Raw genomic sequence first — 20,699 nt, 5'->3', positions numbered from 1 at the left:
CTCTGGATGCACACAGCGACAACGGCGGTGCTGGGATCAGCATCCAGGGCGACTTTTGGCCTTGATGCTCCCCGTGCAGACGATGGCCGATGATGGCAACGGTGACGGCAGCGGTAATAATGATGGCGGTCGTAGCAGTTGTGATAGCGTGGCCGTAATGATGATGGTGGTAGTGGTGACGACGATCGTGATAACGATGATGTCGTGGTGGTGTTGAAGCACAGTGCCGTCTCCCCTGCGGGATACTGACATCACCGAGAGATGCTGCACGATCGATTCGATGGCCCTGGCTGAAACGGCTGCCGCGGATGCCGAGGCCCTCGATCACGGCGCTGGCAGCGTGTGGCTTGCAGAGCAAAGACAAGCAACAGCACGAACAACAGCGCGAACAGCACCCAGGCACCCGCTCGACCGGCGGCGCGCCTCCGTTCCGTTCGCGCTCGGGTGGCGGACATTCAATCGCCGCCGCCAGCGAGGACCGCTCTCGCTCGGCCTCGCTCTCGCCGCGCCTGGGGGTTCCTGCGTCTCCAGATCCGCGCATCCCTCTGCCCGTTCACTCTTGCTCATCCTGACACCCTCGCCCCTCGGTCCTTTTCTTGCTTCCATCTGCTCGTCCCTCGCCTGCCGTCTGCTGCTTGGGCCCTTCGTCCTGATCCGTAAGTCTCGTCGATCGTCGTGTCTTGCCTGCTTGGCTGCTCGCCGTACCCGACCGCCCCCCCTGGCCCTCAGCATCCATCATCCTCCGCGTCGTTTGTATATATCACCCGGCCTCGCCCGGCTCACCATCGCCGTCTCTTCCTGCTCCCCACCATCCAGCATCTCTACTCGCAGATCCCCCCCTCCGTACACCATGCTTCGTTCCGTCTTTGCAAATCGCGCTGCTCTGCGCCCTGTCGGTTACCGCTTCTACTCGGCTGCCTCGAGTGCTGTCTCCCGGGAAGCTGTAAGTCGTCTCTCCATGGTTGTCAGCACATCTCTGCATCCGGACGGCCATGCCGATCGAGCTGGGTCTTTGCGGCGCCAATCCCATCCAAGCGCTGTCGCGTTGGCTCTCCCATCTGTCTCCAGCTCCCCACGCTTGTTATCTGAATGTGCCAGCTTTCGTTCTCCGTTCTTCTGCCGTCCGTGTCTGTTTCCGTGCCTGTTTCCGTGCCTGTTTCTGGCTCGTCTGTTGTTGGCCATGCCGATTGTGTCCTGTTGCATCGCTTCCATCTCCCAGCATTGATCGTCGCTGGATCCTCGATCCCTCCTATTCATCCATCTGTCGCGTCTGCTCTCGCATGCGACTGCGATCTGACCATGACATGTCCCACGCCAATGTTGGCACCCTTGCCATTGCCCTTGCCATTGCCCTTGCCCTTGCCGTTGTCCAGACCGTTGTCGTTGATCTGATCTCGCCGTGTGCGCTTTTCTGCCGTCCAGGAGCTTCGCCGTGCCATCGATGAGAAGCGAGCCGCTGCCGTTCTTGGCGGCGGCCCCAAGCGAATTGCCACCCAGCACTCCAAGGTTCGTATCGCGTCCTGCCATCTCCATGGTTCATGTTGTCGCCGTTTCCCAGGTTCCACCACGCATCTACAGAGTCCCCTGCTCCGGATCCTGGATTCTTACAATCTCATCGCAAACGGTCCTAACACGACATATACGCCGATTGCCGCATCTCCCCAACAGGGCAAACTCACTGCTCGCGAGAGAATCAGCCTTCTGCTCGATGAGAGCTCTTTCCGCGAAACCGACGCCTTTGTCGAGCACCAGTGCGTCGACTTTGGCATGGCCGATCAAAAGGTACATGATCGTCTGACTCGCCCTTGATGCCTACTGTCCACACCCCCGTATGCTCATGCGATGCTCACTCTGTCTTCCGGGTGCTTCCAGATCACCGGCGACGGTGTCGTGACCGGCAGCGGTACCATCAACGGCCGCTTGGTCTACGTCTTCAGCCAGGACTTTACTGCCTTTGGTGGCTCCCTTTCCAAGACCCACGCCCAAAAGATCTGCAAGGTATGTAACTCGTCCGAGGTCTCGCACCAGTGTTTCGGCCCCTCAAGAGTGGCGCAATCTCTGAGCTTGCGATCGACGCTTCTCACCCATTTCTGTGTGTCCATCTCCAGATCATGGACCAGGCTTTGCTCGTTGGCGCCCCCGTGATTGGCCTCAATGATTCTGGCGGTGCCCGTATCCAGGAGGGCGTCGACTCTCTTGCCGGCTATGCCGATATCTTCCAGGTGAGTGTTTATGCGGCTGGCTAGCCGGCTCTGCCTCTGCCTCCGCATGTCTGTATGCACTCATGGCTCGTAGTCGGCTCTGTTACGCCACACAGACAACTGATCCTCGCTCTGCCATAACAGCGCAACGTCATGGCCTCTGGTGTCATCCCTCAGCTCTCTCTGATCATGGGCCCTTGTGCTGGTATGTGGCTGCACCCTGCCGTCGCCTTGGCCCTCGGATTCGGTGCTGATCTGGTCGCGCCTCTTCGAGTTTCACCTAACGCTCTTCATCCAACTCGACGTCTGCCAGGCGGTGCTGTCTACTCGCCGGCCTTGACCGACTTCACCTTCATGGTCCGCGACAGCTCGTACCTCTTCGTCACTGGTCCCGATGTCGTCAAGGCTGTCACCAACGAAGACGTCACTCAGGAGGAGCTCGGCGGTGCCAAGGCCCACACCACCAAGTCCGGTATGTGCGACTCGATGCGCCATCCACATGGATCCATTTGCTGCCGGCTGGTGTGCTGGCTCCTCGCTCACAATGGCCATCCCCCTCATGACTTTTAGGTGTCGCCCATCTTGCTTTTGACAATGATGTCGAGGCTCTCTCCAAGTAAGCATCTGCATGAATCACATATGCATTTGATCTGCCCAGCGCTGGGAGTCGAACCACATGCACGGAGCAGCTTGTCAAGTTCGGACGGCCCTGGTGTCCCGCGGTCTGACCATATCGCTCTTTCATTCACTGTCACCCCCAGGCTGCGACAGTTTGTCGATTTCCTGCCTCTCTCGAACCGCAGCCAGCTTCCATCCCGCCCCACCGATGACCCTGTGTATGTAATGCGCTCCTCTGGCAGAGTTGGCTTGACTTGGCTTGGCTTGACTTGATCGCCGCTGATGCCTCTACTCCCCCCTCCTTCAGCGACCGTTTGGACGAGGCTCTTGACCACATTGTCCCCGCCGACTCGACCAAGGCTTATGATATCAAGGATGTGATCGCCCGAGTGAGTGTCGCTGACTGACTGCTGCTTCTGGCCCGTCATCGCCCTGACCACTCGACTCACCGTCCCCAACTCCGGCCTATGTATCGCCACCTCGGATACCTGACACGGTTCTGACATTGTCCTGCGCATGCTTTCTTCGTCTTCTAGATTGTCGATGAGGGCGACTTTTTCGAGGTCATGCCTGACTTTGCCAAGAACATGGTTGTCGGTTTTGCTCGGCTCGGCGGCGAGACCGTCTCGATCATTGCCAACCAGCCGCTCGTGTCCTCCGGTGTCCTCGACATTAACTCCTCCGTCAAGGCTGCCCGCTGGGTCCGCTTCTGCGATGCCTTCAACATCCCTCTTCTCACCTTTGTCGACGTGCCTGGCTTCCTGCCCGGCACTGCTCAGGAACACGGCGGCATTATCCGCCACGGTGCCAAGCTCCTGTACGCCTATGCCGAGGCCACCGTCCCCAAGGTCACCGTGATCACCCGGAAGGCTTACGGTGGCGCCTACGACGTCATGAGCTCCAAGCACCTCCGCGGCGACGTCAACTACGCCTGGCCCACTGGTGAAATCGCTGTCATGGGCGCCAAGGGTGCCGTCGAGATTATCTTCCGTCAGGTCCCCGACAAGACCCAGGCCGAGGCCGAGTACGTCCACAAGTTTGCCAACCCGCTTCCTGCTGCCCAGCGCGGCTTTGTGGACGACGTCATCAACCCCTCCGAGACCCGCAAGCGCATCATCGAGGACTTGAGAAGGCTGAAGAGCAAGGACCTCAAGAACCCCTGGAAGAAGCACGGCAATGTCCCCTTGTAAATAGCACGGCATGGCCTGCATCGGCGGACGCGGCAGCGCCGTGCGAGGGGACAGACGAGCCGTCGTTCGGAAAGGTCGTTCTTTAGTGACGAAAGTGCTCCGATCTGATCCTGCCCGACATGCTGCGCCTGGGCCCAGCTGTGCCGTTGGGTTCAATGGCTCATTCGTGGTTGGTTGGGGCTGTTCCAGCTTGCGGTTCTGTTCGCGCGTTCTTGCTTCAGCTTTGGGCTATTTGTTCTCCTTTTTCTTTTCCCCTCTCATTTTCTTTTCTTTGCTCATCCTCACGATGGATTCTCCTTTGCCACTATCCCGCCCTTCCTCCTCACTCTCTTCCATCGCTTCTCTTGTTCACTGCGCAACATTCGTACGGAAAGGGGATGTCAGCAGCGCCTGGCAATTTGCATCCGGCTCAATACATGGTATTCCACATCGCTGCGTTGTCTCGAGCGGTGGGTGCTGGTCTGGTGATGGGTGTGGGTGTGATGATGATGTGTGGCTTTGAAACCTGGGACATATGGATGACACTTTCCCCCTGAAACGCGGCCCCAAGATAGTCGGTTCGAGCGAGTTTGCTTGCCAAATCCTCTGTTTCTGAAACCCGAATGCCCATCCCGTTCATCCATCGCCGGAGGTGCGCATGGCACAGCGACATGCACGATTCAGAAACAAGGAACCCGTTGTATTCCGAGAGTCGTTTGAATCGAAAAGAGAGGCGCTGTCCGCTACGGAACACCGAGGTGGACTACCAGTATTGTCAGAGCTCGGTCATTTTGGCCCAGATGCGAATCCATCGCTCGATCGATTCCACCGAGCTCTGCCGCTGCGTCACTCCAGCCGCCGACATATTGCCGAGCGCCAAGCGGATCGACCACCTTGGACCGCCCTTGGATTGGTCGGCATCGTCTGCCCTCTTCGGGCGGCTACTTTGAATGCAGGCATGAAACGGCCTGATCGATGATGTCATTCGGGCGTGGCCGTCTGTCGCTGCCGGTCTGCCACCTCAAGACCGGCGTGGCCGTCTGACCACATATGCATCGTCGAACGAATATATTTCTGGTCCGATAGTTCCTCCAGCCTCCTGCACCCGCCAAGGCCCTTTCGCCTGCCTCAGTTCCTCCATCGTCCTCATCCTGTAAAAGCCAGCCGACGACATCCGTCCCTGGACCGCCATATCGTTTGCTCGACCCGGGACACTTTTACCCGACTCTTCCCACAGATTTTCCAGCGCTTCCCTCCCTGGCTGCCATGCTGCTCACAAATGCAGTACAGGCACTGCTGGTGCTCGGCCTCCTGGCTCGCCAAGCCAGCACTGCGACGCCGCTACCGCCGTGGTTCCCTGTGCACCCGTCCAAGGCCTATCCCAACGCCGTGGCCAATGTGACGATCGGCGTTGCGGGGTATTACATGAACTCGCCATACGACATGTATGCCGCCATTTACAGCATGTAAGGCCACTCTCCCCCCCCCCAACTTTCGTTCTCGTCTCAGAGCGTGGACCGTCCATTCGGTCTTGCGGACTATGGAACTCCAGGCAGGAGGATGTTCGGCCAGTCGCAGACAAAGCGTACGGACATTCTGTTTCCTTGGTGACTGTGAAATGGAAGAAGGATGCATGTCATGGTATATATTCATGGAACTGAACTCCTTGCCCAGGTACTACGCCGTTCTCAGTCTCACCAACGAAATCAATGCCAAGTGAGTGTACACCCGTCCATTCCCCTTTCCATCCCTATCCACTATGCATTACCCCAGATGATAGAGGCCTCCATGACGCACCAGTTCAAACGCCACTGGCAGCCACAGCCTCTTCCCGGTCTGGTATCGCTCTCGTTTGCATATCCCAAACTCAACCTCTGCTCCCATCTGCCGGGCCGTCGTTCTTTCCAACAGCCCCAACATCCTTCCTGGAATCGTAGGTTTCGAATTGTGCTTACCGTCTGGATATCGCCATTCGAATGGTTCATTCATGGCTCCGAGTATACTGAACGATGTTTTCATTTTCATGCGTGGAAACGGCATACTTTTGCGCCGTGATGTGGCATACTCTGCGATGCTATGTGATGTTCTGTGATGTTATGTGATGTTATGTGATGCTATGTTCTGTGATGCTATGTGATGTGATGTGATGTGATGTGGCTTTATCGGCGTTGGGCTCTAGAACCTGAGAGTTCGAGCGATCCAGACCGTCAATACGGCAAATCCGTACAACTCGCAAGGAAGCTCGGTAAGAGAGCAGCGAGCCATATGCACGGCGAGAGCCACGTGCTGATTGTGTCGATTCGTCGCAGGAAGGGAGGGAGGGGAGGAATGAGAGCGTTTCTGCGATTGTTCGGCGGGATTCCGATCGCATACAGCGACCGCGACTGAACCAAAACATCGCCTTCCTTGCGTCCTTTGTGCTCAGCTCACGGCCATCCTAGGAAGTTTGAACGGCCTCAATCCCTTGGTTGGGGGGCGGGGAGTCAACGGTCTCATTGGTGAGCTTGCGTCGTGTGCGAGTATCGACGTGGAGCGACCGGATTTAGCGCATGCTACTCAATTTTCTCTCCTCCGATCCGGTATCCCGTCATGTAGGCGAACCCAACAGCGCCACAAACTTGGGTCTGAATGGGGCAGCCAACGTGCCCCTCGGCGCACTTTCTGCCAGTGTTGCCAACGTCCCGTACTGCTCGCCGATCGCAAACCAACCATTTGTAAGGGTAGTCACGATGCACACGGTCTCCTTCACCGATATCTACCCAGCGACATTGCTCGCATATGCATCCCTCCACCTCCATCCTTTCTCCATGGAAGTTCGTACTCCAGTTTGGTATCAATGCTCACTCTCGAAGGAGGTCATAAGCGAGCCCTTCTCACTCTTGTCAACGACAAATGGTATGCTCACGACTAACACATGTACTCGCTAATGCATAGCTGACAGATCGGTCAGTCTACCCGACGTTTTTCCGAACCATGCCTGACACTGGCTACGTGGGCGCCGGTATGTGAACTGTGAAGGACCAAGAAGCTTTGGATGTAATTGTTTTATGATGCAGACACTTACTTACGGATTTCGATCTGGCTCGACAAAATACAAAACGACGCCATATGGCTACATCACTAGCGATCGCCGAGTTCATGTACAGCATGGGATGGCGACGAATGGGTCTCATTGTAACGGTAAGCCGAACGCCGCCGCTCAACGACCACATTGCAATAGTATGGATATCGTAGTGGACACCGCGCTGACTGCGGCATCAATCTCGGATCGGATGAGAAAGTCTTCGCAGTACTCCATGACCGGTGTGAGCCTGCTTCCTGGGTTCTTGGATCAAGCCGCTGCCTTGAACATCAACATCACGTTCATGCGATACATCGGAGATCAAGCCGGTGTCACGCCAGCATCAAACGCTGCGACCTGGGACTACTCCGGAGTGATCTCGGCAATGAAGGCGTCAAAAGTCAGGGTCTTTGTGGTCTTGGCCGGGAGTTTCGAAGCATCGTGTCTGTGGCTCCAGGTGAGAACAGGAGGCGGTCACAGAGCCATAGAGCCACAGAGCAGTGCTCGCGCGATACAGGCTCGTTGCGATTGACACAATGCGACTGACACAAGCCACTTGCCACGCCATATTTGTCTCGACAACACAACGCAACGCAACTCGTCGGATCGACTCAGTCTGTGTGAGTATGCAGATGTGCACTAGACCGAGTGACTGTCGTGAATGCATCGCCATGAATGTACCTGTCGTGAATGCGACTGGAATCGCATGTGTCTGTAGAATCTGTGTGGCAGCAGATCGTGTGGACTGACTCCATGACCACTTTGATGATGGGCACGACAGTGCTGCAGGAAACCTCACAGGCAGCCAATTCTCATGGTTTGTGTCGAACGGCCTTTCAAGACCCACCAACATGCAGTCTATAAACTCGTTGTTCGTCACGCCACCAATCCAGAACTCATCGCTGATCACCGGGGCATTCATTGATCAGTGAGTGCCATTTGGTGTCTGCGCCAAGCACCGCATTATGGACGGGGCATGTTGTTGCCACTGGATAACATCAAGTATAGTTCTAACTGTGGACTATCCATAATGGTCGTTGGTTGTTCCTCAGACATTATGTTCTGTAAGTACTTGCTTGTGATCCTGCAATGAGTTGATCAGACAAGGCAATACCAGGATCTCTTATATCAACGATAATACGCTACAAATAGGACGGGTCCCATCCTGACGGCGTCATCCTCCACGCCTTGGATCAACCTCAACATGACCTTCAACTATTACACCTCCAGCTTCCTGGGGATGGACCAGTACTCCACAATCCCACCGTGAGTTGTGGCTGTCAAAGAGATATTGTCCGCTGATTGTGCTCATCTAAGCTCTCATCGTCCACTATAGGTTGACATATGACTGCGCCTTGCTCATGGTCGCTGGATGGGACACGGTAGGCATATTCACACGAGCACATCCCTCGCAGCGCCATGCTCTCGCTTTCGTTGTCGATGTCCTCACATTGGTAAACTGTCTCTCAGCTCTTGAAGAACAATCTGACGACAGCAGCTCAGATTAGCCAAAATCAGGTACCCTATGGGCTTGTGAATGTCTCGGTCTTCAACACGACGAATGGGGCATCTGGACTCATCAGCCTCAATAGTGAGTTCCCTTGGCTTGACTCATTGTCCCTTCATCGTACAACCACTGTATGACCAGAACTGATCCCACTCCGGTTTGATTCTGTGGCGATGTGTGACGCTAACTGATATGAAAACCTATTGCAGACTACGGCCAGAGGGTATCTGCGTAAGTGTTCTACAGAACCATGCCATACACCGATCCGACATTGAGATAATCGACTGACCAAACTCTGGATCGATCATATCAAGTGTGGCCCAGTTCATCAATAAGGTAAGCTCACGAACAGACACTTCAGCACAATCATGGGCTGTGGATGGCTGGATCTTGAGCATCGCTCTGACACTCTTCGTTTTCTCAGGACTTTAACCGATCGACCAGCTCATGGTCACTTATAATGAAGCAAATCACCACCTACAAAACGGATAACTACTCGTTCGATATCATCGACTATATGCAGCCTCTGAGTCCCAACCAAACACAGGCTAGCTCGTACGCGGCGCTTTTGAGAGCTGGTATGTATCGTGGATTATCTGTCATTCGGCGCGCTTGTAAGTCTGCATATATGTAGAGTCGATTGTGCCTCCCAATGGGATGGTCTCCTTGCTTCACCGACTTTGTTGGTGCTCGCTGGCATCGCCGTTCAGTGTGGGCCATACTCTTTGCGGTCTACCTGTCGCCTGATTGACACCGCCAAGCCACGGTCATCGCCGTCGACCCCGCTGACGATCACTCCCATTGTGGCACTCGCTCGCTTGCTGCCACTCACTTGCTTGCTGCCACTCACTCGCTTGCTGACACCACACTACCACCAATTGCTCGTCCATATCGCCAGGATCCATCCCTGGTGACTATCCTGTCAATGTCGTCAATCCACTCAGCTCCGATGTCCAATGGGCCCGCATCATCGGGTACATCGGTGTGGCCCTTTGTGTGGTGCTGTTTGTCTTTGTGGTTGCGAACTACCGATCAAAGTCCGTGGCAATCTATGGACTCGTCAACACAGCAAGCGGTGGGTGCATTGCTCTTGCCACAAATATGCAAACCACACCCATGCATCCACATCCACATCCACATCCACATCCACATCCACATCCACATCCACATCCACATCCACATCCACATCCACATCCACATCCACAGCGAGTGTTCGATGATGCGACTGACTGACAGGTGCTGTGGATCCCGACGAACAGCCCTCCTTGGATGCGCCCTTGGTTTCTCGCTTCCGATCGTTCAGAACCCACTCCCAGATGCAGCCAACTGTATCCTCTCGGAGTGTTGGGGAGTGATCTCGCTGACACTGTGTTTGTGGTAAGCCAGCATGAACTCGGCTGCAGCTTGACGTGCAGACATGCTCGATAAGATGTCGAGGTGGATGGAATATCCGTGAGTGACTGTGCAGGCGCTTAGGGATCCATTTCGCCTGTGGGCGGTGGAGAAGACCAAAGTGTATTCGGAGCAACATTTATGGCCCCCATCAACTCCTCACCATCTCACCATCCATCTCACCATCTCACCATCTCACCATCTCACCATCCCACAGCCCGGTCACGTTCAAGGCACTTGGTGAGTTTGGATACAGGACGCACGGTCGATCTGATCGACGATCTGCGTTCGCATCTGTTGTTTGTGGTGCTTTGCAAAGAGCGGCGAGCTTGATCAAACGATTGACACACGGCCACATCTCAGTGCACTACTTCCGCAAGAACAGCAACTTGGCCAAGAAGAAGCCGGTGCCTGGATATCACATTCTTCTCTTTCTGATGGCCGTGCTGGCGCTTCAGGCGGTAGGACAGCGTTTTCACCCGCCCAAGCAGCGAATTTGATCATGATGGCGTTGTGACTCATGCTGAGCTCCACCGTTTTCAGATATTCCTGGGATCGAATCTGCAACAGTATCCGGGCATATCTATTACTCAGCTCGACGATGTTAACCGAATCCTGACATGCGAGCCATCCGGCGCGGTGCTTGTTGTCACTTTTATTTGCGACTACATCATCAACATTATCTTGACCTTCTCTGGCCTTGCTCTGTGTTTGAAGAGCACTACGGACGAAAAGTTGTGAGTGTCTAGTGGCAATGCGATATAGGTCTCTATTCCACTCAGTTGTCAGGGCATGCTCGGCGGGCTTTATTGACCATCCCCGATTCCCTTTTGTAGCTCTGAACTGCGATACTTTATTCTGCTCCTGGGGTAAGCGCCGACGTTGCACCCGTCTGTTGCTGTCAGCGTCCGCTTTGGCGCGTTTTAACCGCATTCCTCTCGTGTCTGAAGGAGCGTCGTGTTCTGGATGGTGGCGTATTTCGGTATCTCTCTCGTCCCGGGGCTCTATCAATATCAGTTCCACATTATCGCCGGTCGACAGTTCGCTGTCTTTTCTTCTATACTTGTTCTGGCTTTTATGCCGGTCGTCCTCAGCATCATACGAAAGGATACATCCCTGCTCATCGGCGGCCACGATGCCAATGGTCCATCATCGTCGTCGAAGATAACATCCAGGGTGATAGCGCACTCTCCCCAGAAGAAAAAACCCGAAGAGATCGAAGTCAAGGCCAAGCTTCTGGACAAAGTCGAGCTCTGGATCCTTGAAGGCAAGCTAGGGTCCCGCTGGCGAAAGCTTGGAAACTACTCGCTGCTCCTCCTGGAGCGAGGCAACATGTTCATGGGTCACATCAATTCCGAGCAGAAGGTAAGGCGATCTCAATTCATGTTGTTGCTGCTACTGCTGTTGCTGTCCGTCAAGATCGCTGCTTATGCATCAAGGTGTCATCTCAGGTCGATCAGCGGCTCGTGTGCATCCGTGGAACTCGGATCGAGTTCGACAAGGTGGAAAACAAGCAAAGCGAGCACCTGCTCTGCACCATCAGAACCTCGTACGAGACGCTGCGTCTCAACCTGAAGACTGGGTTCGGTATCGAGTTCTATGACTATTGCTCAGCAGACTCATCCATCAGCATCACAGGCAGCCCTCCGATTGACAACGCGGAGGAAAGTCATGATTGAGTGTGATCTGTTGCCGTCTGACCCAACTCAGCCAAAGTCATCGCGGCCTCATCAACCATATACGATAGACCTCTGATGATTTCCACAATATAACGGCCAATGGCACCGATCGTCTCCACACTCTGGTCAGAATAGCCGGAACACTGCCCCATTTCAATAGAGCAGGTAGCTTTTGAAAGCCTGCTTCCAGCAGAATCGTTTGCAGTAAAAGATGACCACCTCGACAGCCTCCTAGTGAACCGCAGGTTACTCCCCGACCACACAATCTCCCCGCACACAGTGATCATGCTGCTCTTGAACACAGCGAAGCGATGCGGAGGTCAAGTGTGGCGGATGGTCACGGCCAGCGCAGGATATACGAGGCGACGAATCATTTGGTCGCTCATCAAAGACCTTGGTGTTCCTCGATTCTAAAACTGTCCAGTAGCGCTGCAGTAGCTTTGGTTTCTGATAGAAATCAGCTTATTCCTCTGCGCCACTGTGGCGTGAATCTGGAGTTTCGGCCCGGTCAAAGGTACTCGAGTTAGCACAACCACGACGATATGTGATTTTCCACCTGCTGACACTAGCTATTGCCGACAGAGTATGGGTCGTCCGGTCGAGTTTACCTGACTTGCCGCAAATTTGGCGGCTCAAACTGGCGCCGGACCTTATCGGCTGCCTCCCTGTCCTGTTCCGGGCTGGACGACAGGCGATGTTTCAGGCCTTCAGTCAACTGCATGATCCTGGATGGATCTGGCTTGGCATGAACGACAACCTTTCAGCACCAGGCCGATTTAGGAACGCCAGAGAGCGTCAGAACACGGGCTCTGCTATTTTTTGGTTCTGGCGAATCAAACGAGTGCTCGTCGAACCTGGGCCAATAGTGATTCAATTCGCTTTTCCTTCTCCTTTTGAGGGAGCCGTTTGGCCTCGATTTTCTGCTTTCTTTTCTCTGCAATCCGCATGTCCTTTGGAAATGGGGCCACAGTTGCGATGAGCTCGTGCAAAAGACGCCAATCGGGGTGCACATCTGCGACTGCTACTCACTCTCTGCGAAAGCTTGGCGAGCTCTTCTCGCTCAGTTTCCATCCTCGACTGTCGCGACACAATCTCCGATGCACTTGTGATCAGACGCTTCAGCTGCTCCTCTGCTTCCTTGTTTTCGATATAAGCCGCAACTTTTTTCTTTGTGGCAATGTGCTGGTGGCATGCAGTACGCAGTCAAGAGTCAATGGTGGGCAGCTGTGCAGAACACCTGTCGGATGGCGGCACATGCAGGACCGCCGACTCACCCGCTGCTTCCATTTTGTGTGTTGCGCATTGGCATCCTTCTTTTCGGTCTCCTCCATTTGTCTCTTTTCCAGCTCAAGTTGCTGCTTCTTTGCCCTCCACATCTCTAGGCTGGCTTTCACCCTGGCGCTATCGCGGGCGGCTCTTCGGTGTACGGCCATGCTCACTCGCGCGTCTTCCTCGAGTCGACTGCCCAAGTCTTGCTCTGCGCCTTTGTTCAACTCCTGTTGGTGGTGGCTATGGTCAGCAGAGTGGATCTAAAATAGCGTGCTGTCTATCAGCGCCCTCCCAGCACTCACCGATTTTTGGACTTTCCACTGAGATATGGCATGCTTCTTGGCCTCAAGAAGCTGGAGATACTTTTCGAACCATCGCGTATGTCTTTCGATGTCTTGCACACTGACCCCCGGAATCTGCACGATGCATGTGCCGACCACTTTGTCGTGCTCGCCCTGGCGAGGAATCATGATCAAAATTGCCGTCAGCGGACTGTCTCCGACCCGGAGTGTCAATCATCGGTATTAGGCACGCACTCTGGCCTGGCTGGAGATGCATATGCCATTGCTCTTATCATCCACACCTTGTTTTTGTGCCAGATCTTGACAAATGCACTGTGGCTAAGATCATCCCATCCGCCGCTGTGACCGCCATGTTTGGTCAGAAAGTCCTGCCAAAACGAACGGAGACAGTGTCAGGGCTCCTTTGGATGCAATCCATTTCGATGCTCTTTGGAAATGTGCGGGTCCGCTCTTTCGCCTCACATTAAACTCGGCAATCTGGTTAGGGAGACCACCGGCGCTGCTGAGTCGGACAGGCTTTGCTCCTTTCGCCAGGATGTGGGCCAGTGAATTCGACTCGGCCCCTCCATGATGGTCGCTGGAGTCTTCGGGCAGTGAATCCCACGATTGGACTTTGGTGGTGAGAAAGTTGAGCTCCAGTGTCAGCTTCCGTTCGTCTTCCGACAGTTGATCAAATCTGAAGCAGAGGCACATTGCTGTCAAATCATCAACCGAGTGAACAGAGCGCGAGACACATCACATTCACCGCTGCAAATCATTGGCTGACATTATCTGTTGGGAGCTCTTGAATATTGAAATGTGATGCTCGATGGACTCCATGAGATTTTTTACCCCTTTAATGTCTGCCGGGATTTCAAGCAGATGATCAGCAAAAGTTGCGAGCAGGCCAGCCAAGCACAACAGCGGCTCGACGGGCCGGAAGGAATTAGCGGCTCGTTCGACCTACAATCGCGCCCGCCACTCTTCTGGGCGATATGCCGTCGAAGCTGCTCAATGTCGCTTGAAATGATTTGAATCTGTCGATTCAGAGTGCTTCCTTTGTGCCCGACGACAGCTGTTAGTGATCCCATCGCAACCAGAACCAAATCAAGGACTGGGTCATCTCCTCCAAATGACCCCCAAACCGCTCAACCAAGCAACAACCAGCATCGTGCCGTACTTTCGCGTTTTGTCTCGTCGCGATTCCCGTCGCTCCAACCGATATCACTGCACATGTCGCTCTTTTCGACAATGGCACGCAGATCCTTGTTGAGTAGGGTGATTCTGGAATATCATGGTCGTCAATAACCAGGCGTGCGTGTTGCATCACAGAGTGTCCGTGCTGCCCTTACCGCGACCGCAACCGGCCAAGCTCCCCGATTGTCTCGCGCTTCTTTCGCTCGTCCGATATCGGAGAAGGGCGGGCGTCGTGGCCAGTCGTCCTTGCATGGTCATTTGTTCCGCTAGTACTCAGTGCTGCCAGCATATCGCAAGCTTTGATGGATCGAGGAACCGCTGTGCGCGCTCTTGAAGCCGGCCGTCGGCTGGACAACTGGAAGATCGAGGCCACGAGTCAGCCACGAGCGCACCCTGTGGCTCGGTTGGCGGGCCATGATTGCGATGCACAGCGCGGTTTCTTTCCTGGAGCCTCGCCAGGAGCTTATTCAAGCACATGGGGAGATTCGGAGGGGCCATTATCAATCATGATCATTCCAGCGTTCTTGGTTGCAAGGGTGAGGGAATCGACGGATTGTGATGCACCAACGACATCCATTTACACTTTACACTTGAGCAAATGGGACACCCTTCCGATCCCATTTGTCGACGTATGATGCTCTTGGACATACTGGAATACCTCTTGCCATTGTGCAGATGATCATCTCGAATGGATATGCATTTATTACCATTCCAAGCATAGCGATAGGCGCAAAGTGTCCCATTTTTTGTAAGCGCTGAATCGCTTTCATCCGAGTTTTTCGAATAGGGACAGCCTCGGAGCGAAGCGGAAGCGGACACAGAGATGCGAGGCGAAAGCCGCAACTTCCTACTCTAAATGCCCGACGCTGATTCAGACTCAATCTGGCCCGCGACCGTGATGCTCACGTCGCAGTTACAGAAGTTGAACAAAACAACACCAGCGCCACTGTCCATGTCGATACGAAGGCTCTCGAATGGCGTGGTGACAGTGAATCGGATACAGTCTCGGTCCCTTGCAAACGTTCTCTGAAACTCGACGCACGATCGTTGGAGCGAGATGATTTTGAAGCTGTGATCGGCCTAAGTCCGATAGAGAATCGTCAGTGATGTGCGTTTCTAGAGCCTGGCCTGCGAGATAAGCATGAAATCTTCTTTACCGAAGAGTGGTTTGCATTGCACAGGTACATAAAGCTGTTTTCCATCAGATACATTGTGTGCGTGCCAAGGTCCGACCATCTTGGGTTGAATCTCTTTGCAGTAGACACCATAACCTTTGGCACGACAAGCATTTTTCCCTCTGTATCGCTGATCTTGGGCTTGGACGACCCGACCACCTCGCTGATTGTACTGCTGATTGTTCTTGACACAAGAGTTCTGGCGTTCCCTGACCCACCACCAACGAGGAGGGTTGGATCTTGGGTTTTCATACTCAGGAATATTGGAAGCAGCGTGAACACGACAATAGAGCCGCTCACTATGAACTGCTTCACAGCAACGATATCAAAGTAAAACACTTCAAGATCCGGAACGGAGAGGATTCCGAAGAAGGCAACATTCCAGAAAACGACGCTCCTGTGGAAAACGGACCAATCTCATCAGAAGGGCGGCAAAAAGCTTGCTCAGCTGACGTCATGTTACTCACAGAAGCAGGAAGAAGGAGCAAACAACTTCGTTTCTGGAAGAGACGGCATCGAGTTAGTTGGATAGGACCGAGTAGCAAGAGATACTTTGCTCGTGGATGTGCCATACATGCGCCTGGAGCCAAGAAGGCCGTCAAAGCAGAGGCACGCTCCGGAAACGACAAGGAATATATTGATGATGTTTGCTGTGAGTACTTCAACGATGATTCCCGAATCGGACGAGGTACAGGCGATGAATACATTGACATCGTCGAGTTGGATGTTGTATATCAAACTTGGCACGGTCATTAGATGTGACGGAAGGAGAATCTGACAGGACGGTATGAAGCTGAGTGAATGAATGTAATCACAGGTTTTGAAATGCAAGGGCACAACTCACAGCTTGAAGACTGAGAACAAATGTCAGGACAATAAAGGTGTGCCATGCAGGCACCGGCTTCTTCTTGGCCAAGTTGCTGTTCTTGCGGAAGTAGTGCACTGAGATGTGGCCGTGTGTCAGTCGTTTGATCAAGCTCGCCGCTCTTTGCAAAGCACCACAAACAACAGATGCGAACGCAGATCGTCGATCAGATCGACCGTGCGTCCTGTATCCAAACTCACCAAGTGCCTTGAACGTGACCGGGCTGTGGGATGGTGAGATGGTGAGATGGTGAGATGGTGAGATGGTGAGATGGTGAGATGGTGAGGAGTTGATGGGGGCCATAAATGTTGCTCCGAATACACTTTGGTCTTCTCCACCGCCCACAGGCGAAATGGATCCCTAAGCGCCTGCACAGTCACTCACGGATATTCCATCCACCTCGACATCTTATCGAGCATGTCTGCACGTCAAGCTGCAGCCGAGTTCATGCTGGCTTACCACAAACACAGTGTCAGCGAGATCACTCCCCAACACTCCGAGAGGATACAGTTGGCTGCATCTGGGAGTGGGTTCTGAACGATCGGAAGCGAGAAACCAAGGGCGCATCCAAGGAGGGCTGTTCGTCGGGATCCACAGCACCTGTCAGTCAGTCGCATCATCGAACACTCGCTGTGGATGTGGATGTGGATGTGGATGTGGATGTGGATGTGGATGTGGATGTGGATGTGGATGTGGATGTGGATGTGGATGTGGATGTGGATGTGGATGCATGGGTGTGGTTTGCATATTTGTGGCAAGAGCAATGCACCCACCGCTTGCTGTGTTGACGAGTCCATAGATTGCCACGGACTTTGATCGGTAGTTCGCAACCACAAAGACAAACAGCACCACACAAAGGGCCACACCGATGTACCCGATGATGCGGGCCCACTGGACATCGGAGCTGAGTGGATTGACGACATTGACAGGATAGTCACCAGGGATGGATCCTGGCGATATGGACGAGCAATTGGTGGTAGTGTGGTGTCAGCAAGCGAGTGAGTGTCAGCAAGCGAGTGAGTGGCAGCAAGCAAGCGAGTGCCACAATGGGAGTGATCGTCAGCGGGGTCGACGGCGATGACCGTGGCTTGGCGGTGTCAATCAGGCGACAGGTAGACCGCAAAGAGTATGGCCCACACTGAACGGCGATGCCAGCGAGCACCAACAAAGTCGGTGAAGCAAGGAGGCCACCACATCAGAGCATTGACTGAATGGACATGCCTCTCTAATTCAATGACCACAAACTTACACTCACACAAACGCATGATGGAGTATCTCAACCTCGTGACTAAAACAATCAATGATTCTTCAAACTTACCAGATCGAATATAGATTGCATACAAACTGGCTTGAGTCACATTTGGACTTGTCGGGACTGTGTAGTCAATGATATCAAAGGAATAGTTCATCGCTTTGTGTGCAGTTATTTGCTTCATGATTAATCCCCAGTAGGCGCTTGGTCGTGTGAAATCCTTGTTCAGATTGACGAACATAGCCGTTCAGTGAATAGTGGTATCGCCCCGGGATCACGGATAGCAAGCTTCGCTCAGCACACGCAAGTCACGAATCGAGAGTCGCTTACTTTGCTTAGAATCTCTGCGACTCTGTGGATATGAATATTGCGCATTGGTTAACAATGCCGTCGCCTCCGGAGTCGCCTGTCCCTATCCAACTTACGCTGTCTGCCTAATGCCTTGATCTTTACGAGAGAAATACTCTGGTGAGCCATGGGTGTCAAGGACTTCGTACCAGTATTCAGAGAGACTTACCGTTGAGATAGATCTGTCCAGATGCCCCATTCGTCGTGTTGAACACCGAGACATTCACAAGCCCATAGGGTACCTGATTTTGGCTAATCTGAGCTGCTGTCGCCAGATTGTTCTTCAACAACTGCAAGAAATAATCAGTATAGCGCTGGGAATAGCTCCTGACTCTGATTCATATTCTTTGATACGTACATAGTCCCAGCCCGATATAATCAACAGTGCACAGTCGTACGATAGCCTGAAACATAAATGTGTTAGTAACTTCTGTTGCCGCCAAGCTCTGCAGTTGTATACTCACGGGCTGAGAACCGAGGCAGTGGTCATTGACAAATATCCGTTAGCGTCATAGTTGAATGTTTTGTTCAGATTGATCCATTGGGTACTTGATATCGATGTGAGAACTGGACCTGCTCTGTGGAAAGGGTCAAATGAGGCTCCGTGACTCTTTTGATTCAAAAATGAGGCCACAACCTACATGGAGTAGTGCCTGCACATACGAGGGTGATTTAATGTGAGTAATTGGTTGTTTGCAATAGCACTATTATCGTTGTAGTCATTATTAACTCACTGATCGACGAATGCCCCGGTGATCAGCGATGAGTTCCGGATTGGTGGCGTGACGAACAACGAGTTTATAGACTGCATGTTGGTAGGTCTTGAAAGGCCGTTCGACACAAACCACGAGAATTGGTTGCCTGTGAGATTTCCTGCGACGCTGCCGTGGCCATCATCAAAGTGGTCATGGAGTCAGTCCACACGATCTGCTGCCACACAGATTCTACAGACACATGCGATTCCAGTCGCATTCACGACAGAGTCACTCGGTCTAGTGCACATCTGCATACTCACACAGACTGAGTCGATCCGACGAGTTGCGTTGCGTTGTGTTGTCGAGACAAATATGGCGTGGCAAGTGGCTTGTGTCAGTCGCATTGTGTCAATCGCAACGAGCCTGTATCGCGCGAGCACTGCTCTGTGGCTCTATGGCTCTGTGACCGCCTCCTGTTCTCACCTGGAGCCACAGACACGATGCTTCGAAACTCCCGGCCAAGACCACAAAGACCCTGACTTTTGACGCCTTCATTGCCGAGATCACTCCGGAGTAGTCCCAGGTCGCAGCGTTTGATGCTGGCGTGACACCGGCTTGATCTCCGATGTATCGCATGAACGTGATGTTGATGTTCAAGGCAGCGGCTTGATCCAAGAACCCAGGAAGCAGGCTCACACCGGTCATGGAGTACTGCGAAGACTTTCTCATCCGATCCGAGATTGATGCCGCAGTCAGCGCGGTGTCCACTACGATATCCATACTATTGCAATGTGGTCGTTGAGCGGCGGCGTTCGGCTCACCGTTACAATGAGACCCATTCGTCGCCATCCCATGCTGTACATGAACTCGGCGATCGCTAGTAGGATACAGGCTCTTGGTTACATTAGGGTGATCGTGGCAACTGAGCCGTTCAGGTCTTTGCATCATGCTCAGATTTCAGTAGCCTCGTAATCAATCGATCACACTCACCCGCCCCTGCATAGCTTGAGGCTGGCATAGTTTGGAAAAACGTCGGGTAGATCGAGCGATCGGAAAGCTGGGCAAGAGACCAGTCCATTGTGAAAGAGTGGAAGCGGGTATTAAGATCTCAGTAATATATCATCGACAACGAATGGGGCGATTGCACAATCTTCAACGCAGAACCACACAGCTCCGTTGTGTCAGAGAGGCATACCGCTTCCTGGTTTGCATTCGGCGAACAGTACGGAACGTTGGCGATGCTCGCGGCGAGCGCTCCGAGCGGTATGTTTGCAAGGCCGTTGACATTTGGCATTTGGCTGTTGGTGGGCTGGTCCCCTATTTATGGCGTGATGAGTGGCAGAGTTGCGCGTGCCGGTGGGTTTCGAAGTGCCCATCTTACCTATAATTGCATTAGCTCTTGCCGGTGAGCCCATCTTGCCAAGGCTTTGAAGGATGGCAGTTGCCTAGTGAAACAAGGAGCAGTGAGAATGCATGTGCAGTAGGTTGTATCAATCTGTTCATATTCTGGGCTTGCTATCTCACCGATGTTCCCTGCGAGTTGAGAATGTCATTCGGATTTGCTGTTTGAAGCGCTGTGACGGAGAGACGCTGTTTTCACACCACAGGAGCGAGTTGATGGTGCTTGCTGGTCAATGCGCAATAAATATGTCGAACAAGCATCGCGAGATCAAGTTCATGAACAGTCTTTACTCACCACGCCAGGCAATATATCGGATCTTGCAAATAACGTGTTGTTAGCGGCCGCTCTGGGTCTAGTTCTGCTGCAAACCCGTTGTATCGCTCGCCCGATGGCGTTTATCCTGTCTTGACATCGCATCTCTCGTGTTACCTCGAGTTGATCTCCTGCGCAAGCGCCAAGACGGCATAATAGCTAGAAAGATCGGGATCGGGACTGATTAAAATGCGTCGCCATTCAAGCCGATGGAATTCACGTATTCATGCGGCTATCGAGCACGCACGTTGAGTAGTACGCCGTAGAAACCGGGGA

At 53.4% G+C, this 20,699-nt stretch overlaps 5 protein-coding genes across 5 annotated transcripts; 3 read left to right on the top strand and 2 right to left on the bottom strand.

Moving 5' to 3' along the window:
- Positions 1-567: 567 nt before the first annotated feature.
- Positions 568-4,448, top strand: BJ171DRAFT_493626 (carboxyl transferase). The gene is made up of 12 exons (XM_053109928.1): positions 568-656; positions 817-943; positions 1,423-1,506; positions 1,669-1,782; positions 1,873-1,998; positions 2,109-2,222; positions 2,346-2,406; positions 2,515-2,673; positions 2,772-2,817; positions 2,963-3,037; positions 3,127-3,208; positions 3,356-4,448. The coding sequence occupies exons 2-12, from the start codon at positions 851-853 to the stop codon at positions 4,007-4,009; spliced, it is 1,608 nt and encodes a 535-aa protein (XP_052969800.1). The 5' UTR covers positions 568-656; positions 817-850; the 3' UTR covers positions 4,010-4,448.
- A 963-nt stretch (positions 4,449-5,411) lies between these two features.
- On the top strand, positions 5,412-7,475 carry BJ171DRAFT_493623 (periplasmic binding protein-like I; the record flags this gene model as incomplete). Its single annotated transcript, XM_053109927.1, has 8 exons — positions 5,412-5,454; positions 5,663-5,704; positions 5,900-5,921; positions 6,168-6,233; positions 6,414-6,486; positions 6,584-6,702; positions 6,923-6,989; positions 7,113-7,475. Coding segments are annotated over 8 exons (542 nt in total), but the record flags the coding sequence as incomplete, so codon positions are not given.
- Positions 7,476-8,321: 846 nt separating this feature from the next.
- Positions 8,322-11,783, top strand: BJ171DRAFT_280430 (uncharacterized protein). Its single transcript, XM_053106913.1, has 13 exons — positions 8,322-8,431; positions 8,520-8,640; positions 8,766-8,787; positions 8,871-8,892; positions 8,981-9,134; positions 9,455-9,631; positions 9,816-9,933; positions 10,166-10,188; positions 10,312-10,409; positions 10,492-10,685; positions 10,785-10,817; positions 10,899-11,313; positions 11,400-11,783. The coding sequence occupies exons 1-13, from the start codon at positions 8,411-8,413 to the stop codon at positions 11,625-11,627; spliced, it is 1,626 nt and encodes a 541-aa protein (XP_052969798.1). The 5' UTR covers positions 8,322-8,410; the 3' UTR covers positions 11,628-11,783.
- Positions 11,784-11,999: 216 nt separating this feature from the next.
- BJ171DRAFT_280401 (uncharacterized protein) lies at positions 12,000-13,944 on the bottom strand. The gene is made up of 8 exons (XM_053106912.1): positions 13,661-13,944; positions 13,480-13,566; positions 13,199-13,351; positions 12,902-13,123; positions 12,657-12,809; positions 12,482-12,577; positions 12,236-12,384; positions 12,000-12,118 (listed from the first exon to the last, which is right to left on the bottom strand). Exons 1-8 carry the CDS (start codon positions 13,889-13,891, stop codon positions 12,085-12,087), a joined length of 1,125 nt encoding a protein of 374 aa, XP_052969797.1. The 5' UTR covers positions 13,892-13,944; the 3' UTR covers positions 12,000-12,084.
- Positions 13,945-15,063: 1,119 nt separating this feature from the next.
- Positions 15,064-19,298, bottom strand: BJ171DRAFT_493609 (uncharacterized protein). Its single transcript, XM_053109926.1, has 14 exons — positions 19,209-19,298; positions 18,749-18,895; positions 18,479-18,592; positions 18,373-18,418; positions 18,184-18,304; positions 17,997-18,016; positions 17,733-17,886; positions 17,188-17,364; positions 16,881-16,991; positions 16,394-16,491; positions 16,124-16,323; positions 16,017-16,049; positions 15,532-15,946; positions 15,064-15,454 (listed from the first exon to the last, which is right to left on the bottom strand). The coding sequence occupies exons 1-14, from the start codon at positions 19,262-19,264 to the stop codon at positions 15,227-15,229; spliced, it is 1,920 nt and encodes a 639-aa protein (XP_052969796.1). The 5' UTR covers positions 19,265-19,298; the 3' UTR covers positions 15,064-15,226.
- Positions 19,299-20,699: the final 1,401 nt, after the last annotated feature.

The sequence above is a fragment of the Polychytrium aggregatum genome (genome assembly GCF_025602895.1).
Source record: "Polychytrium aggregatum strain JEL109 chromosome Unknown BJ171scaffold_7, whole genome shotgun sequence".
Classification (NCBI taxonomy): domain Eukaryota; kingdom Fungi; phylum Chytridiomycota; class Chytridiomycetes; order Polychytriales; genus Polychytrium; species Polychytrium aggregatum.
This window is presented reverse-complemented; position numbering and strand designations above follow the sequence as displayed.

Excerpts from the sequence above, each read along its gene's own strand:
- BJ171DRAFT_493626 (XM_053109928.1), top strand. The coding sequence starts at position 851 with ATGCTTCGTTCCGTCTTTGCAAATCGCGCTGCTCTGCGCCCTGTCGGT. Across the intron at positions 1,507-1,668 it reads TTGCCACCCAGCACTCCAAG|GGCAAACTCACTGCTCGCGA; the intron begins GTTCGTATCGCG and ends TCTCCCCAACAG. Across the intron at positions 3,209-3,355 it reads TCAAGGATGTGATCGCCCGA|ATTGTCGATGAGGGCGACTT; the intron begins GTGAGTGTCGCT and ends TTCGTCTTCTAG.
- BJ171DRAFT_280430 (XM_053106913.1), top strand. The coding sequence starts at position 8,411 with ATGGTCGCTGGATGGGACACG. Across the intron at positions 9,934-10,165 it reads TCGCTGACACTGTGTTTGTG|CCCGGTCACGTTCAAGGCAC; the intron begins GTAAGCCAGCAT and ends ACCATCCCACAG. Across the intron at positions 10,818-10,898 it reads TACTTTATTCTGCTCCTGGG|GAGCGTCGTGTTCTGGATGG; the intron begins GTAAGCGCCGAC and ends TCGTGTCTGAAG.
- BJ171DRAFT_280401 (XM_053106912.1), bottom strand. The coding sequence starts at position 13,891 with ATGTGCCTCTGCTTCAGATTTGATCAACTGTCGGAAGACGAACGGAAG. Across the intron at positions 12,578-12,656 it reads TCGCCAAGCTTTCGCAGAGA|GACATGCGGATTGCAGAGAA; the intron begins GTGAGTAGCAGT and ends CCATTTCCAAAG. Across the intron at positions 12,119-12,235 it reads CCAAATTTGCGGCAAGTCAG|ATTCACGCCACAGTGGCGCA; the intron begins GTAAACTCGACC and ends CCGAAACTCCAG.
- BJ171DRAFT_493609 (XM_053109926.1), bottom strand. The coding sequence starts at position 19,264 with ATGAAGGCGTCAAAAGTCAGGGTCTTTGTGGTCTTGGCCGGGAGTTTC. Across the intron at positions 18,896-19,208 it reads GCCGGGAGTTTCGAAGCATC|CGTCGCAGGAAATCTCACAG; the intron begins GTGTCTGTGGCT and ends TGGCCACGGCAG. Across the intron at positions 16,324-16,393 it reads TTGTTCTCAGTCTTCAAGCT|ATTCTCCTTCCGTCACATCT; the intron begins GTGAGTTGTGCC and ends CCGTCCTGTCAG.